A 27495-nucleotide genomic window follows, 5' to 3' on the forward strand; every position below is an offset into this window, starting at 1 on the left:
CCAAGGGATGGCGTCAAACCCCACAAAGACGCCCTGGGTTTGGGAACAGACGCTGCAAAGAAGCTCAGTGGGTCAGTCATAACTGCTACCAGATTTTACTCCCCTGTTTCTGTCCCACCCCCATGGTGCCGGAAAGGAAACTGCAACCGACCGGCAGCCGTGCCATGGAGGTGTGAAATGTCCTTGTTCTAAAGAGACCTGGAGCGGGGCTCAGAGTCTTGTGGCTGGGGTGATGTCCTCAGGACCCAGGTTTGGACCAGGCCCCACCTGCCCAGCCGGAGACAGGTCTGAGCTCTCGTGGGGCTCAGGAGGTTGGAAGGGGTACCCAGGGCAGGTTGGGGGGGTGTGTGACAGCCCCAAGCTTCGCCCACTGGCTCCTCCTCTCCATCCCCCTGCTATAGATTTGGTCCAGCCCTCACCTTTCTTGCCGGGACTACTGCAAAAGGCTCCCGACAGCCACGTCTGCCAGCAGCTCCTTGTTCAAACTGTCCTCCATAAGCTCAGAGCTGATCCTGTCACTCCCCTGCAGAAACCCTGTGAAAGAACCCACATCCCTCACTGCTCAGAGTTTTTTGCATGTGGCATTCTCAGCCCCGACTCTCTGGCACTGACGATTAACATCTGTTGTCTCTGATTGGCCTGTATCCATTCCCGCACATCTCCGGGCTGAGTCATTGCAATTTTCCTCCGGAGAAACTTCCCTTTCCCACTCTCTGTGAGTGTGGCTTAGATGGGTGCCATCTCCATGTGGCTCAGGAATGGATGACATGCATATTCTAACCTCAGACCACAAAGACTGATTCAGTGGTGGGCTAATGAGAGGCTCCCTGAGACTCTCGCTGAGAATCTGGGAAAGAAGCAATTTCTTTCTGCTGGGGTTGCAAAGCTGGTTGAGTACCAGGGGCCACTATATGGCAAGAGGTTGCTTGAGAATGACATCAACACAGAGGAAAGCAAAGCTGAGAGAAGGTCTGAAACAAATTCCTGAGAGCATCATTTGGGTACCTGGAACCAGCTATACCTGAAGCCATCATTAACTCAAAGCTTTTAGTTATTCAGCCGAAAATTCCTTTAAAAAAAAAAAATCCTTAAACCATTCTAACTTAGGCTTCTGTCACTTTTAGCCAAAAGCAGACTCTAACCTCTCCCTTTTAAGACTTCTCTCCCTTACCTCCCTATCTGTATCCCGGAGGTTCTTGTCCTTCCAAGAACCTAGAAGTGTATGGCCTGAATTCACAAGACACTTAATGACTGTGCTGGGACTAGAGCCAACCTGATGGTAAGCTCCTCTGTCTTACCTCCCCCACCTGTAACCCAAGAGACCAGCACAGTGCCTGCAAACCAGAAACAGTCAATAAATATTTGCTGGAACAAATGGCAAGCCCTGAGCTTTCCTGTAACGGTTCATTATACTTTTCTGACATGGCACATCCATCTTCTACACCTACCTGTCAAAATCTTAGCATTATTATCACTGACATCCAGCTGAAGCAAGAGCTGGTCCGTGAAACTCCACGCCACCCCCATCAGGATTAACAGCACTATCTCTGTGTTCCTGGCACATTCCGGGGGCACATCTACGTGGGAGACACCTCTGGTGCCCCGTGTCACATGCTGGGCCCGCCTGGATTTTGCTGCAGCTGTGGCGCAGTTCCATCCATGTGGACAGGGGCCCACCTCAAGCACACACTGTATGTCTTTCCATTTTTGCTCCAGTATCTGCTCCACAAGTTCTGCCCAGGAGTGCTGGGGAGATGACACCTCCGGGGGCCACTCTTAGCTAATTGGGGACAGGCATTTGTGGATAACTGTTCTAAGCCTTTCTTCTCCAGAAAGACAGTTCCGGGAGGTGTTCTATGGTACTTCTCAGAGGTCCCAGCGGGACTGAGCTCCCACTGTGACCTCAATGACACACCCTCAAATTCCCTTTTCCTCCTTCCCTCACTTCTCTGGTCTTTGGGATCACCTCACAAATTAACTTCCTGCCCAGAGTCCTTTTCTCAAGCTCTGCTTCAAGGGAACCCAGACTAAGACAACCTCTTACCACTAAGACAACCCCCTTCCACCTTAAGTGTGGCTTCTGGTCTCCAAGTCTGTCTCCTGCACTGGGCTGTAAGCTGCTTGAACCTCCACAGCACTCAGCACAGTGCCTGCAGATAAAAAAGCAGACTTCTCTCTGCAGCTTACCTGGCCTGCAGCACTGGCCCCTGCCGACCTCTCTGACCTAATTCATACCCTCTCCCTCATCGTCAGCTTGCACAACAGGCACCCTTGCCTTCTTATACTTTCCTGACTGCACTGCAATTTCTCCTGCCACAGGGCCTTTGCACATGCCACCCCCCCTTCACCTAGTTTACTTTCACTCATTCTTTTGATCACCTCCTTGAGGAAACCTTTTTGACTCCCCTAGACTATCATGGTAATAATAACAACAGCTAACACTTTAAATGAACTAACTCATTTAATTCTCATAACACCAATCTGGGGGTAAGCATTGTTATTAATATTCCCATTTTAGAGATGAGAAAACTGAGGCGCAAAGAGGCTAAATAATTTATCCAAAGACACGGAGGCAGTAAGGAACCGAGGCAGACTGGCTCTAGAGTCCACACAGTTAGTTACGCACTCCAGACCCTCCCTCAGTTATGGGACCTTCTGGCACCATCCCTCTCCTTTAGCATGAATCGCCTTTTTTAAAAAAATCGAGATATAATTCACTTACCATAAGAGCCACTCTTTTTTTTCTTTTTTTCATTGGCCGTGCCACGCAGCTTGTGGGATCTTAGTTCCCCAACCAGGGATCGAACCCATGCCCCCTGCAGTAGAAGCATGAAGTCCTAACCACTGGACCACCAGGGAATTCCCAAGATCCACTCTTTTAAAGTATAAAATTCAGAGAGGGACTTCCCTGGTGGCACAGTGATTAAGAATCCGCCTGCCATTGTAGGTGACACGGGTTCGAGCCCTGGTCCAGGAAGACCCCACTTGCCACAGAGCAACTAAGCCCGTGTACCACATCTACTGAGCTTGTGCTCTAGAGCACGCGTGCTGCAACTACTGAGCCCACGTGCCACATCTACTGAAGCCCGCGCGCCTAGAGCCCGTGCTCTGCAACAAGAGACGCCACTGCAATGAGAAGCCCGCGCACCACAATGAAGAGTAGCCCCCGCTCGCCACAACTAGAGAAAGCCCGCGCGCAGCAACACAACGCAGCCAAAAAATAAATAAAAGTTAAAAAAAAAATTAAAGAAATTCAGAGATTTTTAGTACATTCAGAGTTGCATAACCATCATCACTATCTAATTCCAGAACATTTCCATCACCCCGAAAGAAACCCCGTACCCACTAGAAGTCACTCCCCATCCTCCACTTTCCCCAGTCCCTGCAACCACCAATCTGCTTTCTGTCTCTATGGATTGGTCTATTCTGGACATTTCAAATAAATGGACTCATACAATATGGGGGCTTTTGTGTCTGGCTACTTTCACTTAGCATGTTTTTGAGGTTCATCTAAATTATAGCATGTCTCAGTATTCCATTCCTTTTTATGGCTCAATAATATTCCACTGTATGCATAGATCATATTTTGTTTATCCATTCATCAGTTGATGGACATGTAGATTGTTTCCACCTTTTGGCTGTTGGGAATAGTGTTGCTATGAACATCTGTGTACACATTTTTATGTGGTCATATATTTTAAGTTTTCTTGTGCATATGCCTAGAATTGGAATTGCTGGGTCACATGGTATATTATGTGATTATCTGACTAATGTCTGTCTCCCATACTGGCTGTAAGCTCCATGCGGACAGGAACCAGGTCTCTATTTTATCCTCCATGCCTGCAACACAGTCAATAATTATTTGAATGAATGAATGGCAGATGCCCAGTAACCACCACCGAGCTGGATACCCTGGGCTAGAATGCCGGGAGTCCTGGGTTCCAGGCCCAGCCCTGCCTCTGCCCAGCTGTGTGTCTTCTAGCCAGCAGCTGGCCCTCCCTCGGCCTCCCGTTTCTCTCAAGTGTAATGGGGAAAAAGCAAGGCAGCCTGGCCCCCCTCGAGCCAGCCTGCAGAAGGCAGCTTCCCACTCACCACAGGCTCCTCCTCTCCGTTCTGGCTGAGCTCGCCCTGCAGCCTCTCTCTCAGCTTCCCGAGCTCCACCCGCAGGCTGCCCATCTCCTGCTCCTTGGTTTGCAGATCTGCCTCCAGTTCTACCTTCTGTTCGATCAGGGCCTTCCCCTGGGCCTCCACCACTGTGACGCGGTGCCGGAGGTCGTGGTTGATCTTCATCAGCCGGGTCTGCTGCTGCTGCAGCTGTAGAGAGAGGAAGGCTATTGGATGGGGCCGCCACATCCAGTAGATCATGTTGTGTACTGCACAAGGGCAAACCATCTATAGGCGTGCCATTCATATTGTAGATGCCTTGATTTGTTTGAAATTTGTTCACGTTCTTACAACTCTGTTGATGCCAGAGATGGGCAATGCGTATATTTACTATGATAATTTTATGATAGATGGAAGATAAGTGTCTTCTTAGTATATTATGACAATTTCCCAAGAGGGAAGTAACATGCCTTGAGAAAGGGGCGTCTTTTTCTAATTTAGGCAGAGACACCGTATAGGTTCCCGGAGCAGCCTGGACCATGCTGGGGCATGAGGGGGATGGGCTAGAGGAAGCCTCAGGGTCAGAGCAGAGGCTGACCAGGCCCTGGGACCTCCTCAGTGTGTGGAAAGAGTCAGGTCACTGGGCAGTGCCACGTTCCCTCCTACTGCTCCAGTGAAGACTCGGCCGAGGGTCCTCCGCACGGCAACTGTTTCAGGGCTGGGCCTCTCAAGCCGTAAGCAGGATCCCCACCCCACGGAGCCCATGGAGTGAGACCGACGGGGAGAAGCGGCGCTTCCTGAGGGGAGGATCCCGTCTCTTGCTGGTACCCACTGGCCGGGAGGGCGGACACAGGGCCGGGGCTCAGCACTTACAGCCTCGACGTCCTCGTTCTTCAGCCCGAGCTCCCGATCCTTGGCGCGGATCTCGTCGCGCTGTTTGTCCACCACCTCCTTCAGCTTCTTCATCACCTGTCGCTCCCGCTCCGACATGCCTGGGGTGGGGTGAGAGGGACCCGTGGGTGCGTCCACCTCCCTCCCCTGCTTAAACCATCCGGTGGCTCCCCACCGAGATGAACCTGCCCCCCACCTCCTCCTGGACTCATCTCTGCTCGTTTGCCCCTCCCCAGCGCCTGCTTTCTGCCCCTCCATCCTTCCCCTGCTCATCCCCACCGCAGGGCATTTGCTGTTTCCAGCTCCCGCAAGTCCCTTCCTACCAACCTCCCCCAGGCTGGCTCCCCTTGATTCTCAGGCCTCACCTCAAAGTCACCTCCTCACAGAGGCCTCTCCTTCCCTGACGCCCCCCCCCACCCAAGTAGCCCCCTCCTCCCACCCCATCCATCTCTTCACTTTTTACAATGGCTAAGTGTCTGGTACATCTTTTCATCTAATGAAAGATGATACTGCATAGTGATTCAGAGGGTCGGCTCTGGAGATCAAACACTGGTTCTCCCATTTATTAATTGTGTGGCTTTGGGCTACCCAACCTGTGCCTCAGTTTCCACATCTCTAAAATGGGAATAACAGTACCTACCCCATAGGGCTGCTGCGAGGATTGCTCTTGTTAATACACATGAAGCCAATATTGAAGAAGATGCCTGGTATACAGCAGGTGCTCAAGGGGTGTTGCCTGTTACTTACTTGTTTGTTGTCTGTTCTCCCTGCCCCTCGTCCCCCAAGTATACTGTCAGCCCAGGAGGTAAGACCTTGCCTAACCTATTCACTGTGTACTCCCTGGACTAGCTTAGTGCCTGGCACACAGTAGGTGTCTGCTCAGGGCTTTGGTGAATTAAGGAAGGTGAGGATGGATGCTGTATTAGTTTCATGTGCTGCTGTAACAAATAACCAACAAATTTCGGTAGCTAAGAGCATCAGAAATTTATTTTCTCAAAGTTCCAGAAGGCAGAAGTTTAAAATCAGTCCAATATTGGGAGTTCCCTGCTGGGCTAGTGGTTAGGATTCCGGGCTTTAACTGCCGTGGTCTGGGCTCTATCCCTGGTTGGGGAACTGAGATCCTGGAAGCCATGCAGCACGGGCCAAAAAAAAAAAAAAAAAAAAATCAAATATCAGTCCACTATCAAGATGTCACCACATCTGTGCTCCCTCTGGAGACTCTAGGGGAGAATTTGTTCCTGGCCTCTTCCAGCTTCTGGTGGCTGCCAGCGTTCCTTGGCTTGGGGCCCCATCACTCCAGTCTCTCCCTCTGTGGTCACATGCCTCCTTCTCTTCTGTCTGTGTCAAATCTCTCTCTGCCTCCCTTTTTTTTTTAAAATTTATTTATTTTATTTTATTTTATTTGGCTGTGTTGGGTCTTCGTTTCTGTGGGAGGGCTTTCTCTAGTTGTGGCAAGTGGGGGGCCACTCTTCATCGCGGTGCGCGGGGCTCTCACTGTCGCGGCCTCTCTTGTTGCGGAGCACAGGCTCCAGACGCGCAGGCTCAGTAGTTGTGGCTCACGGGCCCAGTTGCTCCGCGGCATGTGGGATCCTCCCAGACCAGGGCTCGAACCCGCATCCCCTGCATTGGCAGGCAGATTCTCAACCACTGCGCCACCAGGGAAGCCCCTGCCTCCTTTTTTTTAAAATTTTTTTTTTTTTGGTCGCACAGCGAGGCATGTGGAACTTCCCCGACCAGAGATTGAACCCATGCCCCCTGCATTGGGAGCACGGAGTCTTAACCACTGGACCACCAGGGAAGTCCTCTGCCTCCTTTTTATAAGGACACTTGTGACGGCATTTAGGGTGCACCCAAATAGTACAGGATCAATGCCCATCTGAAGATTCTGACTAAATTACATCTGTAAAGATTTTACCATATAACGTTAACAGCCACAGGTTCCAAGGATTAGGACCTGATATTTAGGGGGCCCATTTTTCAGCCTCTCATAGGCACTAAGGCTGAGTGCTAATCCCTGCTCCCCAGGAGACCAGAGCTGGGGAGAATGGTGGTCAGGCTCAACCACAGATTAACAAGGGAGAAACCATTGTTTCTCTCCAATTTCCCTCCCCTATGGGACTCAGGGGACATACCGCTAGACAACCAGGCCCTGGGGAAAAGACACTATGTGGGTGATTCCTCAGCTATTCTCCCCATGGGACTCCCTTCTCTAAGCTGCTCCATCCCATCTGAAGCTTTTCCGCTGGCCGCCCTCCTCATGTCCTGGATATTCCCAACCAGGCAGTCACCACAATGAATGAGCATGCATGGTGCGTACCTAGAATGGTGTGTGATGCTGCTGGGGCTACAAACCCAGAGAAGACCCAGACCCTGCCCCTGATGAGCTGGAGACTTTATGTAACAGGCACAAAGGCAGGACAGTCTCAGAAGGCAGCCATCCTGTCTCAATCGTCTCTGTGGTCTGGGGCTTCATACATGGTAGATGCTCCAGGCTGGCTGATGGAAGAGGGACTAGTTCCCCTCCATGTTCCCAACGTATAACTCACTCCTACTAAGCCCAGTAAGGATAAACTGCTTTACACCCTCGACCCTATTTCATTCTCATTCCCAACCACTGGAAATGGGTATTACTGTTGTTGCCGTTTTAACATGAGTCCCATTTTACAGATACGGAAAACTGAAGCCCAGAGACAGACTTGTTCAAAGTCGCACAGCTAGGCACTGGCGGAGCTGGGGCTCAAACTCAAGTTTTCTGACTCCAAGTCCCGTGTCCTCTCCATGATGCCATGCTGCCTCCCCACTGGGGGACAAGACTCAGAGGCTCCTGGCAGGTCACCAGAATGTGTCACCATGGGGCAGACTCCAGCCCATACTTTGTTCCAGACAGGGCCACCTGCTGGGAGTACTCACATTTTACTGTGCATACACGTTCTACATTCATTCCTCAAGTATTTATCAAGCACCTGCTGTATATCTGACACTGAGCTAATCGCTAGGGTCATGATGGCAAATAAGTGTGGTACAATTCTGCTCTCACCATCTTACAGGCATTAGACAGACGTGTGTGTCATTACAGACCATGACAAGTACTGTGAAAGACTCAACGGGGGCTGAGAAAGAATGATGAGGGAGACCCAATGTAGACTGTGGGTGCAGGAAGGCCTCTTGGACAAGGGTCATTTATGCTGAGACCGGAAGGGGGGAAGGGCAGCCAGGTGACGCAGATGAGCGTTCCCAGGCAGGGGCCCTATGGGAGGAGACCTTGCATCTGAGGCGCTGGAGGGCAGTGCCAGTGGCCGAAGCACAGTGGCTGAGGGGGTGATACAGGCTTGAGCTGGGAGTGAGGCTGGACCATGCGGGGCCTCGGAGGCCAGGTAAGGAGGCTGGATTTTCCTCTAAAGGGGCAACAAGAACCTCAGGATCTCAACACGTAGAGCCTGCACGGAGCTGGAGGGTCAGGCCAAGGAGACCAGGAAGGGACAGCCATAGAGGAAAGACTTACAGGAGGGAAGGGGTGCCTGGTATGTAAATGAGACAAGCTGGAAGGAAAGGAATTGTGATGAGAAAAGCTGTCAACTGAGTGACTGGGAGGCCCCGGAGGCATTAAAGATGACCTTGAATGCCTGGGTTCCATCACAGCATCTGACTTCTGACTTTTGAAGTGACATTAACCTCTCTGAACCTCCATTTCCTCACCTGCAAAGTGGAGACATGCTGATGTTTTTCTTTTCTTTCTTTCTTTCTTTCTTTTTTTTTAAATTTTTGGCCACGCCGCTTGGCATGCAGGATCTTAGTTCCCTGCCCAGGGATCGAACCCGTGCCCCCTGCAGTGGAAGCACAGAGTCTTAACCGCTGCCACCAGGGAAAGTCCCATGATGTTTTTCTTTATTCCACCTCTCTGACATGGGTTCAACCCGTGGCTGGGGAACTAAGATCCCACATGCCTCGGGGCAACTAAGCCCATGCGCCACCAACTATTGAGCCTGCATGCTGCAAACTACAGAGCCCACGTGCTCTGGAGCCCTTGCGCCACAACTAGAGAGAGAAAACCCGAACGCCACAACTAGAGAGAAGCCCAAGCACTGCAACGAAGAGACCTCGCACTGTAAGGAAAGATCCCGCACGCCTCAACGAAGATCAGGGAACCAAGGGCTTCCCTGGTGTGTTGCAACTAAGACCTGACGCAGCCAAAAAAATAAGGAAAATAAATAAAATAGATATTTAAGAAATAGTAGAATGAATAGATAAACCTTGATACCAACAAGCAATGGAATACTATACAGCCATGAAAAAGAACAACTACATGTTCCACTTGGAGTTTATAAAGTCAGTTATTTCTTCAGACACTCCTTGCTCCTCAAAGGATGCTCTTCAGCGGGACTCCTGAGCTGAAGGGCCCCCAGACTTGCAATGGGGAAACACAGGGCCATCTGGGGGTCCCGGGCACCAGGTGTCCCCCTCCCAAAACTCCTGGGCCACTGCTGCAAGGCGGGGCCTGGGCCTGGGCTAGTGTGACAAGAGGACACTGCTAACGTCTCCCGAAAAAGCGCTCCTTAGACACAGTGCATGAGCGAGAGTGTGTGTGTGTCTGTGTGTGTGTGTGTCTGTGTGTCTGTGTGTCTGTGTGGAGGAGGAGGGCTGAAATCAGGTGTAGGCAGAGTCTGTGAAAAAGCCACAAAAGCATTCACTGCTCTCTGAGCACCTGTCCTGCAAAGGCTCCAGGCAGGGGCATCAAGGGCCTAACTCATTAAATTTAATTCTTGGTGGGGGCAGATTCCACTCTGGGAGAAATCAGGTGAGCAAAACAGCTACGTGGGTGGGCGCAGGGGAGCATGAGCCCAGAGAAAGGAAACCTGGATCTGGAACCCAGCTACATCCAAGTTCCCCAACCAGGGATTGAACCCGGGCCACCGCAGTGAAAGTGCCGAGTCCTAAACACTGGACCGCCGGGGAATTCCCAAAGAAAGCAACTGGTTTTTTTGGCCGCACCTCACGGCTTGCGGGATCTCAGTTCCCCGACCAGGGATTGAACCTGGGTCACGGCAGTGAAAGCCCAGAATCCTAACCACTGGACCATCAGGGAACTCCCCATCCGTCATGGGTGTCGGTAGCTGTAGGACTAAGAAGCCAGAGAACAAATGGTCAAGAGCTTAGAGTCTGGAGCTAGATTACTTGGACTCATTCCTGGCTTTGCCACTTACCTTGCAGCTGAACTTGTGCCTTGTGCCTGTTTTCTCACTTGCAAATGGGGATCATGTGGAGGCCCCACCTGGGGGGGCTCTTGTGAGGTTGCCTATGTTAATCTACATGAAGTGCTCACAACAGGCCTGGCACAGAGTAAGAGTCTCTAAGTGTTAGCTGTTATTTTACCTATAAAATAGAAATACCAGTTTTCCCTGCTCTAAAGGTTGCTGCTAAGTCCAAGCGTCGTTACGAAAGTGCTCTGGAAAATTAAAAGGTTAAGTGTTTTTAATAGACTCACAGACATAGACAAAAGCCAGGAGAGTTCTGAGCAACTGTTTAGTCACCCCAGCAATGCAGGATCCTGGGATCTAAATTAAAGAGCCATTCGGGCAAGTGCACAGAGAAGCAAGTCCAAGGTCAGTCCCAGGTCCTGAGTTTGTAGTAGTGAAAACTGGTAATGATCTAAACATCCACTAGCAAGGAAATGATTAAACAAGTACTTTCCACACAATGGGACACTATGTAGCCCGTTAAAAGAGAAAGGCAAGGGCTTCCCTGGTGGCTCAGTGGTTGAGAATCGGCCTGCCAGTGCAGGGAACATGGGTTCGATCCCTGGTCCAGGAAGATCCCACATGCCGCGGAGCAACTAAGCCCGTGTGCCACAAGTACTGAGCTTGCGCTCTAGAGCCCACGAGCCACAACTACTGAGCCTGCGTGCCACAACTACTGAAGCTCGTGCGCCTAGAGCCTGTGCTCCGCAACAAGAGAAGCCTCCGCAATGAGAAGCCCGCGCACCACAACGAAGAGTAGCCCCCGCTCGCCACAACTAGAGAAAGCCCGCGCGCAGCAACGAAGACCCAATGCAGCCAAAAATAAACAAATAAATAAATACATTTATAAAAAACAAAAAAAACTTGACCTTTAAAAAAAAAAACAGCAAAAGGCAAGTGACAAAGTCACAGCAGCACTATTCACAATGGCCAAAAGATGGAAGTAACTCAAATGTCCATCAACAGATGTATGGATTAAAAAATGTGATCTATCCAAATGATGGAATATTATCCAAACGTAAAAAGAAATGAAGCACTGACACAGGCTACAATGTGGATGAACCTTGAAAACATGATGCTGAGTGAAAGAAGCCAGACACAAAAGGCCACATATTGTATGAGTCCACTTATATGAAATGTCCAGAATAGGTAAATCCATAGAGACAGAAAGTAGACTAGAGGTTACCAGAGGCGGGGGAAGGGGGGATTGGGGAGTGAGTGCTATGGGTGCAGGGTCTCCTTTGCGGGTGGTGAAAATGTTTTGGAACTAAATAGAGGTGATGATGGCACAACATTATAAATACATTAAATGATGTACTAAATGCTACTGAATTGTACACTTTAAAACTGTTAATTTTATGTTCTGTGACTCGCTTGTCAATTTTTCTAAAAGGGCAATCCAAACAGTAAATACATAATTTTCATTTGTTAAAAAAAAAAGGCAAGTGACAATCCATACAGCATAATCCCTTTTATTTTAAAAACAAAACACATTCCCTGCAATGTCAACGCCAGCACTGTAGGAGCTTTTTCTTATTTAAAAACAACACGCACGTGGAATATGTGTGTAAATGCATAGAAAGGGATGGCTTTCCCTCTGGTGAGTGAGAAGGAGGCAAAGGGAATTCTCATGTTTTTCTTGAGTTTTGTTTCAACTTTTACAACATGAATGAATACATGTAATAGTTTCCATTGTTAAAGACCAAAACAACCACCAACACCCACAAACCCATATTGTCTGTCCCCCTCAATCTCTACAAGAAGAAAACACCCTGAGAGCCAGAAAAGCGCCTTTGATACTGGATGGTGATGTTTATCAAGCACCTGCCGTCACCAGCTACTGGGCTCAGCGCTCACCATGGATGAAGTGGTGCTCAGACCCCCTCGGATCCCTGTGTTCACCCCTCGCCTCTCTTCAGTGTGCTTTTGCTACTGACCAGGCACCTTGGGCTCCCTGGCTGGCAGGCTCTGTAAGAAAGTACAGGCCCCGTGCCTAAGGGCAGGGCAACTCTGAGGTGTAACTCACACTCCAGAGCTCGCTGCCCTGCATGGGCTTTGTTGGGCTTCCTCCTTTCCCTGTCCTGATCCCCCCACTTCCCCAACAGTCTTTTCTAGGGCTGCTTCCTTAATAAATCACCTGCAGAGGAACATCCTCGCCTCAGGTCTCCTTCTAGAAGATACTGATATAAACAGAACTTAACTCATTTTATCCTCAGAATACTTTACGAAGTAGGACCCCTGCTGCCCGCCTCGTAGAGCCGATGAACCTGAGGTGCACAGTAGCTTGTTAACTTTTACAAGGCCACACAGCTAATACCAGGATTCAAGCTCCGGCAGTCTGGCTCCAGAATCCACACTTTTTTTTTTTTTCTTTCACGTTGTGGTGTGTATCAGTGCTTTATTCCTCTTTATGGCTGAATGATATCCCATTACACGGACAGACCACCTTTTGTTCATAGTACTTTTAAAAAAATATTTATTTATTTATTTGGTTGCACTGGGCCTCAGTTGCAGCATGTGGGCTCTAGTTCCCTGACCAGGGATCAAACCCGGGCCCCCAGTATCGGGAGCGAGGAGTCTTAACCACTGCGCCACCAGGGAAGTCCCCAGATTCCACACTCTTGCGACCACTCTACTGCCTCTCAAAGTCTCACAGCCCAAGCTCCTTACGTTATCAGCAAGTGTACTGGAGAGAATAATGTCCCCTCAAACTTCACATCCACCTGGAACCTCAGAATGTGACCTTACTTGAAAATAGGTCTTCGCAGATGTAATTAAGTTAAGGGGAGGTCAGGCTAACTGAGGGTGGGTCCTAAATCCAATGACTGGGTCCTTATAAGAGAAAGGAGAGGGAGAGTCAGACACACAGACACACAGAGAGGCCACGTGACAACAGAGGCAGAGCTTGGAGTGATGCAGCCACAAGCCAAGAGTTGCCACCCGGAACAGGCAGGGAGCTTCTTCCGCTAGAACCTTTGGAGGGAGCACAGCCCTGCTGACACCTTGATTTTGGACCCCTGGCCTCCAGATCTGTGAGAGAATACATTTCTTTGTTTGAAGCCTCCCAGTTTGTGGTCATTTGTTACAGTGGCCCCAGGGAACTAATACAGCAAGCATACGGAGAAAGTCCTATATAGAAGGTGCACAGACGATTTCTATTGAGGTGAAATTCATATCAGCCACTCTCGGGTCCCACAAAAGGTTCAACTGGTAGGAAAAAAGTGACATAATTGCCCTCAGGGCTATCTTTTATTGACTAGTTCTGCATCTGATGCTGTATATATTTTTCTCAACAGTCCTGGGCGTCAGGAGTTGCCACACCCACCTTACAGGTGAGGAATCTGAGGATGGGAACAAGGTGACCCATTGGTAAGAGTGGGTCTGAGATTTTTTTTTTTTAATTAATTAATTAATTTATTTATTTTTGGCTGTATTGGGTCTTCGTTTCTGTGCGAGGGCTTTCTCTAGTTGTGGCAAGCGGGGGCCACTCTTCATCGCGGTGAGCGGGCCTCTCACTGTCGCGGCCTCTCGTTGCGGAGCACAGGCTCCAGACGCGCAGGCTCAGTAGTTGTGGCTCATGGGCTTAGCTGCTCTGTGGCATGTGGGATCTTCCCAGACAGGGCTCGAACCCGTGTCCCCTGCATTGGCAGGCAGACTCTCAACCACTGCGCCACCAGGGAAGCCCTGGGTCTGAGATTTAAACTCAGGTCCACCTCACTCCACAACCCATTCCCCTTATAATGGACTGCTCTACCCAGGCACATCTCCAAGAATATTCTAGCTCTGTGTGTCCAACTCAGCAGCCACTAGTGACAACGGAGCACCTGAGATAGGGCACGTCCAAATGGACATGTGCTGAAAATGTAAACTACACATCAGCCATCAACAGATGGGCCGATCAACCAAATGTGGTCTATGCATACAATGGGATATTATTCTGCCTTAAAAAGGAAGGAAATTCTGACACAACTACAACATGGATGAAACTCAAGGACATCATGCTCAGTGAAATAAACCAGTCACAAAAAGACAAATATTGTATGATTCCACTTATGTGAGGTACCTGGAGTAGTCAAAGTTATAGAGACAGAAAGTAGAATGCCAGTTGCCAGGGGCTGGGGGAGGGAGAAATGGAGAGTTATTGTTTAATGGGGACAGAGGTTTACATTTGCGAGATGAAAAGAGTTCCGGAGTCTGGTTGTACAACAATGTGAACGTTCTTAACGCTGCTAAACTATACACTTAGAAATGGTTAAGATGAGAAAAAAAAATATTTTTAACCTCTTTATTAGAGTACAATTGCTTTACAATGGTGTGTTAGTTTCTGCTTTATAACAAAGTGAATCAGTTATACATATACATATGTCCCCATATCTCTTCCCTCTTGCATCTCCCTCCCTCCCACCCTCCCTATCCCACCCCTCTAGGTGGTCACAAAGCACCGAGCTGATCTCCCTGTGCTATGCAGCTGCTTCCCACTAGCTATCTATTTTACGTTTGGTAGTGTATATATGTCCATGCCACTCTCTCACTTTGTCCCAGCTTAAGATGAGAAATTTTATGTGTATGTTACCACAGTAAAACATACATATATATATTATATTATATATAAATGAATAACCCACCAGATTTCAAAGACTTAATATGAAAAAAATGCAAAATACCCTACTGATAATTTTTATTTTAAATTTTTAAAATTTTTATTTATTTTTTTCGGCTGCACCATGTGGCTTGCAGGATCTTAGTTCCCTGACCAGGGATTGAACCCAGGCCCTCAGCAGTGAAAGCACAGAGTCCTAACCACTAGACCACCAGGGAATTCCCCCCTACTGACAATTTTTAAATTGATTACATGTTGAAGGATGATATCTTGGATCTCTACCGGGTTAAATAAAAATATTAATGAAATTACTTTCACCTGTCCTTTTTACTTTCTTTTAATGCCACACCTAGAAAAATCATAATCATATCTGTGGCTTGCCTTACATTTTTTGCTAAAAGGCGAAAGATGTACACAATCGGAAGAGCAACCAGTGTATTGCCTTACATTTTTTTTGGACAGTGCTGTTCTCAGCTGCCCTTCAGAAAATGGATACATGGTCAGTTTTCATCCTCTCCTGGTGACAGAGTTGTTTGTCCAGAGCCCAAGAATTTTTTTCCAGACGCTTGAGTGTATCTCTGTGCCCCCATGCCCCCAGTCCAATCGCTTCCATATCTGTAATTCATCTCCGCACGTGCTAACCAGTAGTTTCCAAGTGCTGACAAGATGATTTCCAAATACAAGAAGTAGGGAAGTGCTTTTTAATCTGGAGACTTCCAGGGAGTGGGAGACAGGAGACTGGCAGGTGCTCTGAGCGCACTGCCCAGTATTTTTTTTTCTTTTTTTTTAAATTAATTTTTATTGGAGTATAGTTGCTTTACACTGTTGTGTTAGTTTCTGCTGTACAGCAAAGTGAATCAGCTATACATACACATATATCCCCTCTTTTTTGGATTTACTTCCCTTTTAGGTCACCACAGAGCATTGAGTAGAGTTCCCTGTGCTGTACAGCAGGTTCTCATTAGTTATCTATTTTATACATAGTAGGGTGTATGTGTCAATCCCATTCTCCCAATTCATCCTACTCCCCCTTCCCCCCCTTGGTAGCCATACGTTTGTTCTCTACGTCACAGTGCCCAGTATTAACGGCTGGGAAAGCAGCACTGTTCCAGGCAGGGCTGGCTCTTCTAAGCGGGCATCCCGGCCCACTCACCCCCTAAATCCTGTTTGCCCCTAGGCCTTGCCCCACTGCCTAAAGTGGTGTCAGACACATAGTCTAACTTCATGGGCTGCACCTCTTCCCAGGGACCCCTCGGCCCAGTGTCTGTTCCTCTCACAGGTGGAAGACATGTTTTTGCCCTTATTGTGTTCCCATGGCTTCCCAGGCAAAATAAAAATAACTGTGAAAGGCATGCCTGGCATCTGCCCAGTTTCTCCACTCGGGTGAGGGCTGCTGTCGAGCTGAACACCGGAGCCTCCCCGAGCTCACCCCCGGGAGCTGGACCCACGCGAGATGCCAATTAAGTGCGTCTCAGATGGCACCCGTGTGGGCTGTCTGATGAAGAGCCCAGCAGGGATGCAGAGAGCCGAGGCCAAGCTCTCCCACACGGGGGGTGCCGTGTGCACACACATGCAACCGAGCGCCAAGGAAGCGGCTTAGGGTGTTCGGGCCCGTGCCTGGGGGACCTGCGGCCTCCAGGGCGTCACTGGGGTAGGCAGGGGGAGTTCCAAGGTCACCCCTGGAGGCCTCTGGGTGCCCTGCAGAAATGTCACAGACCAAAAGATGGCTATGGGGACATCCCTGGTGGCGCAGTGCATAAGACTCCGCACTCCCAATGCAGGGGGCCCGGGTTCGATCCCTGGTCAGGGAACTAGATCCCACATGTGCGCCACAACTAAGAGTTCGCATGCCACAACTGAGGAGCCGGCAAGCCGCAACTAAGACCCAGCACAACCAAATAAATAATAAATATTAATAAATAAATAAACAAAATAAAATAAAAACCACCAGACCATAAGGTAGAATTCCAAATGATATTAATTAGGGAGACGACTGACATTTAAAAAACAACAAACACAAAAAAAACAAAAGATGGCTGTGGGCACCTCACTAAGTTCAACACAGTTACCACAGGACTCAGCAATTCCATGCCGAGGTATATACCTCAAAGCACCGAAAACAAATGTCCACACAAAAACATGAAGGTACCAGAACCTTCACAGCGGCACTCTTCACAATAGCCAAAAGTTGGAAACAACTCAGCGTCCATCGGTGGATGAATAGATAAACGAAACGTGGTCCAAACAGACAACGGAGTGTTACTAAGCCATAGAGAGGAAGGATGCACCCTCTCAGCCTGTTTTCCTCCTCTTTTCACAAAGGAGATTGGATTCGATAACAATAGCTCATAGTAACAACAGTGAACACTTGCTGAGTGTGGGCACCAGGTACTATACAGTTTACATGTATTAATTCATTTAATCCTCACAACAACTTTATGAGGGAGATATGGTTATTTCCCCCATTTCTACACGGGGCACTTAAGGCACACCAAGGTCAAGTGACTTGATCAAGGTCACTCAGCCAGTAAGTATTGGGTTAGGATTCACACTGGGCAGTCTGGCTCTAGCACCAACACTTATCACCACTAAGACTTTTGTTTTCACTGCACGACTCACATCTCAACAAAGGAAACCCAAGGAAAAGAGGATGCCAGCACCCGGATCAGACATTTCCTTTTTCCTTGGTCCCTACGGTCCTTATACAGTGTGCTACTTTATTCTCACAGAGTGGTAAACACGAGTTCTGAACTTCAGGCCCCCACGGAAGTCCACCCCCCTTCCCAACAAACGTGAGGAGGGGACTTGTATAGGGACCCAGGAAGTTTACCCAGACTAAAGAGTTGGGCCTGAGATTCCTTGCGATCAGAGCCAGCCTCTGAATGAGAAGGTGGCTGCTGGGGGGCCCACAGCTGATGCAGCCCATGGGGGCCCAGACCAAACCCCTCTGTCTGTCTTTGCTTCTCCAGCACCAGCAGAAGGCCTGAAGTCAAGGTTCTAGATAACTGTTCGTAGGATGAATGACAGTTGGGGGGCTCCAGCACCATTCAGATCTGGGTGGTCACCCTGGGTTGCTCATTGTTAAATGTGTACCCGTGACAAGCACCTCAAATTTCTTCCCAGCACACTTAGAATAAAATCTAAACCTTGGCCTCTAAGTGGCTATGTGATCTGACCCCTGCTGACCCCACTGACCTCATCTTTAACCACCCTTGGCCTTGATCATCTTCTGTGACACTGGTCTCCTTGGTTTCCATAAACAGTCATGCCCCAGGGCCTTTGCACCTGCTTTCCCCCCAAGATATTTGCATGGCTCGCTCCATGACTTCATTAGGGCTCAAATGTCACCTCATCAGAGAGGCCCTCCTTGATCACCATATCCAAAGAAGCACCCCACCAAGTCACCTCTATCATATCCCCCCCAGATTTTAGTTCTTCCATAACCCTGGTCAGAATCTGGAACTGTGTCATCTGTTTGTTTACATAGTTATCATCTATCTCCTCTGCACTAGAACATAGGCTTCACGAGGGCAGGGGCTTTGTCTTGCCCAATGTGTATACCCAGTGCCTAGAGAAGAGGCTGGAAAAGTGAGGACTCTCTAACAATTTGTCAAATGAACCTCTCGGTTTCCTCACCTGTAAACCAAGCTACACAATGTCTCTCGGGCAGAGTGATGGTGAGAATCCACATGACATGAGACACCATTGCTTGGGGACCACGCTCATGACTGTCAGTGGTGATGCCGGTGATGGCAGTGGGAAGAGCCTTCTCCTCACCTCCCATGCTGGCCCCTCCTCTTACCTTCATGCTTCTGGAACTCCTCCTCGGAGAAGCTGACATCCTTGTGGGAGAGGTTGGTCATGAGCTGCTTGTTCTCCTCCTGCAGCTGCGCGATCTGGGAAAGGAGGTCTTGCGCTTCCCCTCGCCACACGTCCTCCACCAGCTCCAGCTCCTGCGGGGGTGAGGGGCCGGAGTGGGGTCACAGCCTGCCCAGGGCGGCAGCCTCACCCCCCTGACCCTCGGGAGCAGCTCAGGGTTGCTGGGGCTTTGGGTTGTTCCCTTCTCCATGAGAACCAGGCCTCGGCAGGTGAGCAGATCAGGCCATCGCTAGCCCACATGGCAACTTTACAAAAAACAGAAGGCGTCCTTCCTCTGGGCAAGGCCTGCATTTATGCCGTTAGGACCTAGCCAAGTTAGAACTGCCCTGAAGACAACAATGGCATTGGAACTGTACCTTCTAACTATCTAGACAGGAGAGAGAGGGTGGAAGGGCAGCCCCAGGCTACAGGGACCCAAACATACCAATCTCTTTAGGGAGGTCATGTCCCTGATCTTCGGACAGACCCTCCATCAAGACAAACCTCTCTCCAAGGGAGAAAGAGGTTGCAAAGATCCCAGGGATACCACCTGGCCCCGGAGCTCCCTGTATATCTGAAACAGGTGTCTCTTCAAGCAGACCTGGACGACTCACTTTACAAATCTGAGGCTGTTTCCCTTAGTTGGGGAGCCCTACTATAAAAGCTCACAGTGAAGAAAACAAAAACACTAATTTGAAAAGATACATGCACCCCTATGTTTACAGTAGCATTCATTACTTACAATAGTCAAGACATTGAAGCGACCTAAGTGTCCATCAACAGACAAATGGATAAAGAAGATGTGGTACATATATACAATGGAATACTACTCAGCCGTAAGAAAGAATGAAATCTTGCCATTTGTAACAACATGTATGGACCTAGAGAGTATTATGCTAAGTGAAATAAGTCAGACAGAGAAAGACAAATACCATATGATCTCACTTATTTGTGGAATCTAAAAAACAAACCAAACAAACAAAACAAAATGAAAACATTCTTAGATACAGAGAACAAACAGGTGGTTGCCAGAGGGGAGGCGCTGGAGGGGGAGTGAAATAGATGAAAGGGATTAAGAGGTACAAACCTCCGGTTACAAAATAGATAAGCCACAGGGATGTAATATATGGCATAAGGAATGTGGTCAGTAGTATTGTAATAACTTTGTATGGGGACAGATGGTTACTAGACTTATCTTGGTGATCATTTCATAATGTATGCAAATGTTAAATCACTGTATAGCACACCTGAGGCTAATATAATATTGTGTCAACTATATTTCAGTAAAAAAATAAAATAAAAAAATAAAGGCTCACAGGGTTGAATGTGAGGATAAACAAGATGTCTATAAAAATTATTTTGTGGGGCTTCCCTGGTGGCGCAGTGGTTGAGAATCTGCCTGCCAATGCAGGGGACACGGGCTCGAGCCCTGGTCTGGGAAGATCCCACATGCCGCGGAGCAACTGGGCCCGTGAGCCACAACTACTGAGCCTGCGCGTCTGGAGCCTGTGCTCCGCAACAAGAGAGGCCGCGATAGAGAGAGGCCCGCGCACCGCGATGAAGAGTGGCCCCCACTTGCCGCAACTGGAGAAAGCCCTCGCACAGAAACGAAGACCCAACACAGCCAAAAATAAAATAAATTAATTAAAAAAAAATTTTTTTTTTAAAAAAATTATTTTGTGGATGGCTGTAATCAGAGAAACACATAATAACAAGTGTTGGCAAGGATGTGAAGAAATTGGAAAGCTCCTGCATTGCTGCTAAGAATGTAAAATGGTGCAGCCACTGTGGAAAACAGTCTGGCAGTTCCTCAATAAGTTAAACATAGTTACCATATGACCCACCAATTCCACTTGTAGGGTCTGAGAAATGAAAACATGTGTCCACACAAAAACAGGTACATGAATGATCATAGCAGCACTATTCATAATCGCCAAAAGGTAGAAACCACCCAAATGTCCATCAATTGATGAAAAGGTGAATAAAATGTGGTGTATCTGGAATATGATTCAGGCAAAAAGGGATGAAATACTGACATATGCTACAATTTGGATGAACCTTGAAAACATGATGCTGGGCAAAAGCAGCTGGTCACAAAAGGTCACACAGCGTTTGACTCTTTTGATGGGAAATGTCCACAATAGGTAAATCCACAGATACAGAAAGCATACTGGCAGCTTTCTAGGGGCAGAAGGGTTGGCAGGGAGTGAGGAATGACTGTTAATGAGTCTGTGTTTTCTTTTCAGAGCAATGAAAATGTTCTAAAATTGATTGTAGTAATGGTTGCACAGCTCTGTGAATAAACTAAAAGCCATTGAATTGTATGCTTTGAATGGGTGAATTGTATGGTATGTGAATTATATTCAGTGAAGCTGTTACCAAAAAAAAAAAAAAGAGGTATTTTGTAAAATCATAAACTGTATAGAATGCTGGTTTAAAGCATGGATACTGCAGCCTGTTGACCTGAGTTTGAATTCTGTTCCTGCCACGTACTAGCTGATCTTGGACAAGTTATTCAACCTTAGGGTGCCTTGGAAATGAGGAATACAGTGTTATATCTACCCCCGGGGGGTGTCATGAGGATTAAATGGTTAATACATGTAGATGTTTGGAATAGGGCCCAGTACCCAGAAAGTGCTAAACATATGCCTGCTGATTTCTGGTCCTCCTACAGCCCATCCCAAGCTGTCCCAGGTGGCCGGATGTCAGCATCGCCTCCTTTCATCTTTTAAATAAGTTCCTAAATCCCATCTCCTTTGTCAGGAAGCCTGCTGCACTGGGGAAATGAGAGGTAATAACTAAGTATTCGCACAGCTGCTTCAAGGTCACCAGGGGAGGTGAAGGGTGGGGCCAGAGGGCGAAGTGGTGGTGGAATGATGGAGTGGCCATGGGACCTTCCCACAGGCAGGTGTGGGCTGGAAGCATAATCAGGCTCTTCCTGCCCTGGTCCTCTCTGCTCCCACCTGACACAGGCTGAGCACACAGAGGGCCCCAGTGCTATCTCAAGTGTAACTGGCTGGGGTAGGTGGAACAACGGCCCCCAGAGAGGTCCACATCCTAATCCCTGGAACCTGAGAATATGCGAATTTACACGGCAAAAGGGATTTTGCAGATGTGATTCAGTTAAGGACCCTGAGATGGGGAGATGCTCCTGGGTTATCCAGGTGGACCCCATGTGATCACAAGGGTCCTTAAAACTGAAAGGAGGCAGGAAGGGCAGAATCAGAGACCACGTGGGGACTTCCCTGGCGGTCCAGCGGTTAAGACTCTGTGCTTCCCCTGTAGGGGGCGAGGGTTGGCTCCCCGGTCGCGAAGCAGAGATCAGAGTTAGAGATTTGAAGATGCTACGCTGATGACTTTGAAGATGGAGGAAGGGGTCACAAGTCAAAGGATACAGGTGGCTCCCAGGAGCTGCAAAAGGCAAGGAAATGGATTCTCCCCTAAAGTTGCCCGCAGGAATGAATTTCCTGACATCCGATTTTAACCCAAGTGAGACTCATTTCTGACTTTTGACCTCCATAATTTTATCCAGTACTACCCATATTGATATTATTCATAATATCATATTATCCAATGTGATAACAAATTTGTGTGATTTTGAGTCAGTAAGTTTGTGGTAATTAGTTATAGCAGCAATAGATGAATACAGACTTTAATCCTCAGTTCTTTTTTTTCTTCTCTCAGTGAACTAAAGTTGATGCTGGGGGAGCTGGTTCTTGCCTCTGAGCTGACCATGGAGAATTCGATCTTGCCTCGATACCAGCTAAAAAGGCTCTTCCAGGAAGTGGCCCCTGACTGATCACCTCGTTAGCCTCCTCTCAGCGCTATCTTCAAACTTCTTACGCTGGCCTGTGAGGCCCAGCATTAACAGACCCCTGTACCTCCCTGACCTCATCTCCTACCCCTCTTCCTCACTCGCTCTGCTCTTGTCACACCAGCCTTCTTTGTGTTCCTTGCACACACCAAGCTCACTCCTACCTCAGGGCATTTGCACTTGCTGCACCTCCTGCCTAGAATGCCCCTCCCCCAGATCTCTCTATGGCTGGCACCTACACTTCATTCAGATCTCAGCTCAGATGCCACCTCCTCAGGGAAGCCTTCCTGACTGCCCCATCAACTAGACACTATCCCTGGCCAGTCTCTTTCATATTTCCCTGTTTTATCTTCTTCATGGTACTTATCATAAGCTGAAATTTTTTAAAAGTTAAAAAAAATCTATCTCCTCACACTAGAATCACACCATTCCATTAGAGTAGCCACTAGCCACATGTGCCTGCTGAGCAGTTGAAATGCCGCTGGTCTGAATTGAAACATGCAGTGAGGGTTAAACATTCACTGAATTTCAAAAGACATAATAGGAAAAAAAGAATGCAAAATACCTTATTAATAATTTTTTTGTAACTATGTGTGGCGATGGATGTTAACTAAACTTATGTGGTAATCATTTTGCAATACGTACATATGTCATATCATAATGTTGTAAGCCTAAAACGAATACAATGTTATATGTCAATTATATCTCAATAAAAAATAATTTTTTACATTGATTACATGTTGAAATAATATTTTGGAACGACTGGGTTTGATAAGATATGTTATTAAAATTAACCTCATCTGGGGAATTCCCTGGCAGTCCAGTGGTTAGGACTCTGTGCTTTCACTGCCGAGGGCCCGGGGTCAATCCCTGGTGCGGCCAAAAAAATAAAAATTAACCTCATCTGTGTCTTTTTATCAATGTGACATGCCACATTATATATCTATGGGACAGCACTGCACTAGGAAGTCAGGTCCTTGAGGGCAAAGACCTCACCTGTTGTGGTCACCACTGTCGCCCAGAACAGTGCCTGGCACTTAGTAGGTACTCAATAAATATATCTGTTGAATGAATAAATGAACAACGTATGCTGTTTATATTATAGGCACCTGTATCTGCACAGCCACTGCTTTTTAAAGTCTCTTCACGTGTTTTTCCTGTCTTCCCTGTTACCCGCCCACTGCCTGAGATGAGGACCTGGCTTTCCTTTCCTTTGCATCACCCAAGTCACCTCGACGGGCACTTTGCAAGCTGCGGTCAGTCAACAGGGCTGCAGATGGAGTAACCAGGTAGAACATGATAAGACTGTGGCCGAGGTCTGAGTGATGAACAGAACTGAGTCCAGGGATCTTTTGGGAGGAAGAGTTGGTGGAAGAGAGGGTGCATGCTTTACTGGAGCCATATTTGTCAAGAGAAAGAAAGAGAGAGAGAGAGAAGGAAGAAAAAAAGGAAAGAAGGAAGGGAGGGAGGGAAGGTGGGAGGGAGGAATGAACGGATAGACAGATAAGACGAAGGACATGCTAAGAAGATTTCTGTGGAAATAACACCTTGAAGAGCCTTTGAGGCTTACGGGGTGAGGGGAATCAGACGAGTCTCTCTTGATCCCAAGAATATGAAGTAAAGGGGACTGAAGTGGGGATGGGGAAAAAAAAGGATTTTGTCCTCCGAATTAGAAAAGATCGTTCTCTGTATTTACAAATGAGCCCTGGCTTTGAACACACTGGTGTTTACTTCCTGGCTGATAGCATTCCAGAAGTGACAAGTGCAGCTGGCTGGGAATTCCACCTGCCTCCAGGCCTAGTGGCCTCCAATGGCTCCCAAGGGTGTCTGCCAGTCCGGCTGCAGCAGAACTAGAGTGCTAGGGGTGGGGACATAGATGCCAGGACTTCTTGTGTGACTTGGGCTAAGTCCCCCAGTCCCTGTCAATAAGAGGCAGTTGTATGAGAGGATCTCAAGGTCCCTTCCTTCCCCAACCCCCCGGGAGAGATGGAAGGATCTGGGGTAGGAGTAGGGGTATCTGGGGTGGGGGTGGTGTCTCCAATATCAGCCTAAGAGCCCTCGGTGAAAAACTCTCCCGGCCTAAAAACAATAGTTAACAGTGGTAAGGCCCTCGAAATGGCCCAAGTTTTGTTCTGGGCACTTTAATTCTCACCACAACCCTATGAGATGGGTACTATTATTATCCCCATTTCACAGCTGAGGAAACTGAGGTACAGAGAGACGAGGTGACTTGCCCAAGATCACACAGCCCGTGAGTGACAGGGCTTGAAACCAGGCTATCTAGCTCCCAAGTCCCTGCTCCTGGCAATCTTGACATTAATTACAGGGCAGGGACATTTTCAAGCTCCCAGTGTGATCCTGGAAACTTTGCCTAAGGCTTGGGAGCTTGAATTTCTTACCTGACCCCAGCGTGAAGGGACCTTTGAGGACAAACACAATCAAACCTCCAAAACACTAGTTCTCTTAATCACCCAGGGATCTGCCCTTAGGTTAAGGCTGCAAACACAGCCGGGGCTCTGTTCCTTGAAAAGACACAGACCTCAAAGTACACAGTATGTGATGGCTGGCCAGAGAGTTTCAGAGAGGCCAACTGGATTTCCTGAGGCCACACAGCAAGTCAGAGTCTGCTCAGACCCCCTGATCCCCCAAGGAAAAGCGTTTCCTCCCATTCTCAGTCTGAAGGGAGCGTCCCTGGGCTGAGGTTGGGGCAGGAAACCACACGTCTCCTACTTCCTTCTCCCCAGGCACCTTGTCTGGACTCCCGGCCCAGTGAGGAGTCCCTGATTCATGAGCCCAGAGCTTGTTCGCAAGGCAGAGGCTTAGCCTTAAAGCTGCCCCAAATCATCTTCCTCCAATTCAAAGAGGGTGGGGAAGAGGCACTAGAATTACCTCCACTGGGGCTGAGACTCTCAGCACTACCTTGGGACAAATCCACCCCCCCCAACTCTGATCCTCAGTTTCTTCATCTGTAAAATGAAAAGAATAATGCCTACCAGAGTAAAATCGAGGTGGGGAAACCACCTCAGGTTAATAAACTAGAAGGAACCCTGGACTGGGGTTCAGGGTTCCTTTTTGCAAATTAGAACCCAGAGACTGGCGGTCAATAAGCTCAGTGACTGGAGGTCACATCCCCTTGGCTCTGGAGGGTTCTGGAGTGGGATGAAGAATGGGTCCCGGTATCACATCTTCTCGGGTAACACTGAAGGGCAGGGGCGCTTATTTCATTTCTGGAAAAGAATAATATTATCTAAGCACTTTAGATAGTATCCCATTTAATTTTTATAAGGCGGGTCCTATTAGTATCACCATTTGATATGTGAGGAAATAAAGCACAGAGAGGTTAAATAACTTACTCAAGGTCACACGGCTATTAAGTGGTAAAGGTGGGATTGCAACTCAGGTCTGACTCCAAAGAACTACTCTTAATCTCTGGGGGTGCGCAGGCTGGGCAAAAGAGGGCCAGGGGCCTCCCTCCTTCCCTCACCCAGTCCGATCGTCTCTCGTCTGTTCCCTGTATACACACGTGTGCACCTACAGTTGCCCAGTGCGGAAGGACCCCTAGGTCCCAGCGGCCACGTTGCCGGGATGGGCAGACTGAGGCTACCGCCCACCTTCTGGTGCTTGCGCTCCTTCTCGATGCGGTCCATCCTCTCCAGGCGCAGTCGGTCCAGCTCGAGGCGCAGCTCGTCCAGCTCGGGCGCGACGTGGTGGCGGCTGACCAGCACCTCCAGGATCTCCAGGACACGCACGACCTTGGGCATGAGGCGCGCGATGGCCTCGCAGCCGTGCTGGTCGATGACCCGCTCGAACTCGTGGCCCACGAGCGACGCGATGTCGTACACGTCCATGACGGTCAGCTCCGCCACGTTCTTCTCCAGCGCCGACTCGGCCGCCAGCGCCGACCCCCGGTCCTCCTCCATGGCCCCCCGCCCGGCCTCTCCCCCACCCCGCAAACTAGTGCAACTCCCAAACTTGCCGCTGTCGAGGGCAGCGCCGGGCCGGGCCCACCTCTCGCCGCTGCCGCCGGCCCGCGCTTAGCTGACCCTCGGGCGAGGGCGCACCGGGCGGGCTGCGGGCGTCGGCATGGGCGGAGGCGGCGGGCCGGGAGCCTGGAGTCAGCGCGCGGGGCGCGGGTCTCTGCGCCCGGCTCGGCCCAGAGCCTGCTCCCCAGTGGGGGGAGGACTAGGAGAAGGAGGAGGAGGAGGCGAGGAAGGCGCGCGCGTGCGCAGGCCCGCGGCGCCTCCCAAGTTGGGAATCCGAGTTGGGCGCAATGGAGGCGCGGGGTCTGGCTGGAGAGCGGGCCCCACTGCCCTCGGAAACAGTCCTCGCCGGCGGCTAGTCCCCACGCCCGGGGTCTGGCAAGGAAGGGCGGCCGTGGCTCCTCCGGGAAACTTTGGCGGCGGCGACGCCGGCTGACGAGCTCCCCCCGCGGGGATACCGCGCGCCCCGCCCCGATCCCGGCCTGGAGAGGGGCGCGCCCGGCTTCCGCCGCCCGAGGGCGCCCCGGGGTCCCCGCGGACACCGCACCCTCACCCACCGACTCCGCAGCCCCCTGCCCCCCCCGCTCCACCCGCGGGACCTTCCTTCCCTGCCCCCCGCCTCCAGCCGGTCCCCCCCGCGCGTCCGGACGCGCCGCCCCCTCCTCCAGTCCGGTCCTGGCTCCTCCTCTCCCACTCCCGCCCCGGCGGAGTCGAGACTAGCCCAGAAGAGAAGGGGAGGAGGCGGTAGGGGTGCGGGTCGCTGGGCTCTCTGGACGATTCACAGTGTCGGGGGCGGCCCCTGCGCTGGAGAGAAATGGAGGGCTCAAGAGGTGGACTCCGGGATGCGGCCCATCCTGGGGAGGAGTCGAGGACCCCACGGCTCGTAGACCCTCCCGGCCGACCGGGTCACCGGGCGGACCTGGCGGCGCCGGGCCCTGCGCTCCAGGAGAGGCGCCCGGGAGAGGGGCAGAAGGGTCGAGGGGTCCCCTGGTCCCTAAGCGGCCGGGCTGCGCT

General features: G+C 49.7%; 1 protein-coding gene across 2 annotated transcripts in view; it reads right to left on the bottom strand.

Annotated features, from left to right (window-relative positions):
- The window catches only part of RILPL1 (Rab interacting lysosomal protein like 1), a 43441-nt gene extending 16434 nt beyond the window's left edge, over positions 1–27007 (bottom strand). Inside the window, exons 1-4 of one of the 2 annotated variants that reach the window (XM_061169999.1) lie at positions 26113–27007; positions 18632–18782; positions 4978–5096; positions 4093–4314 (exon numbers count right to left, since the gene is read on the bottom strand). In XM_061169999.1, the coding sequence (XP_061025982.1) occupies positions 4093–4314; positions 4978–5096; positions 18632–18782; positions 26113–26421 (801 nt within the window). In that variant the 5' untranslated portion in view covers positions 26422–27007. The remainder of the gene's footprint in view (positions 1–4092; positions 4315–4977; positions 5097–18631; positions 18783–26112) is intronic. The other variant, XM_061169998.1, reaches the window with a different exon arrangement.
- Between the last annotated feature and the right edge of the window lie 488 nt (positions 27008–27495).

This window comes from Eubalaena glacialis, chromosome 15 (assembly GCF_028564815.1).
Source record: "Eubalaena glacialis isolate mEubGla1 chromosome 15, mEubGla1.1.hap2.+ XY, whole genome shotgun sequence".
NCBI classification, from domain to species: domain Eukaryota; kingdom Metazoa; phylum Chordata; class Mammalia; order Artiodactyla; family Balaenidae; genus Eubalaena; species Eubalaena glacialis.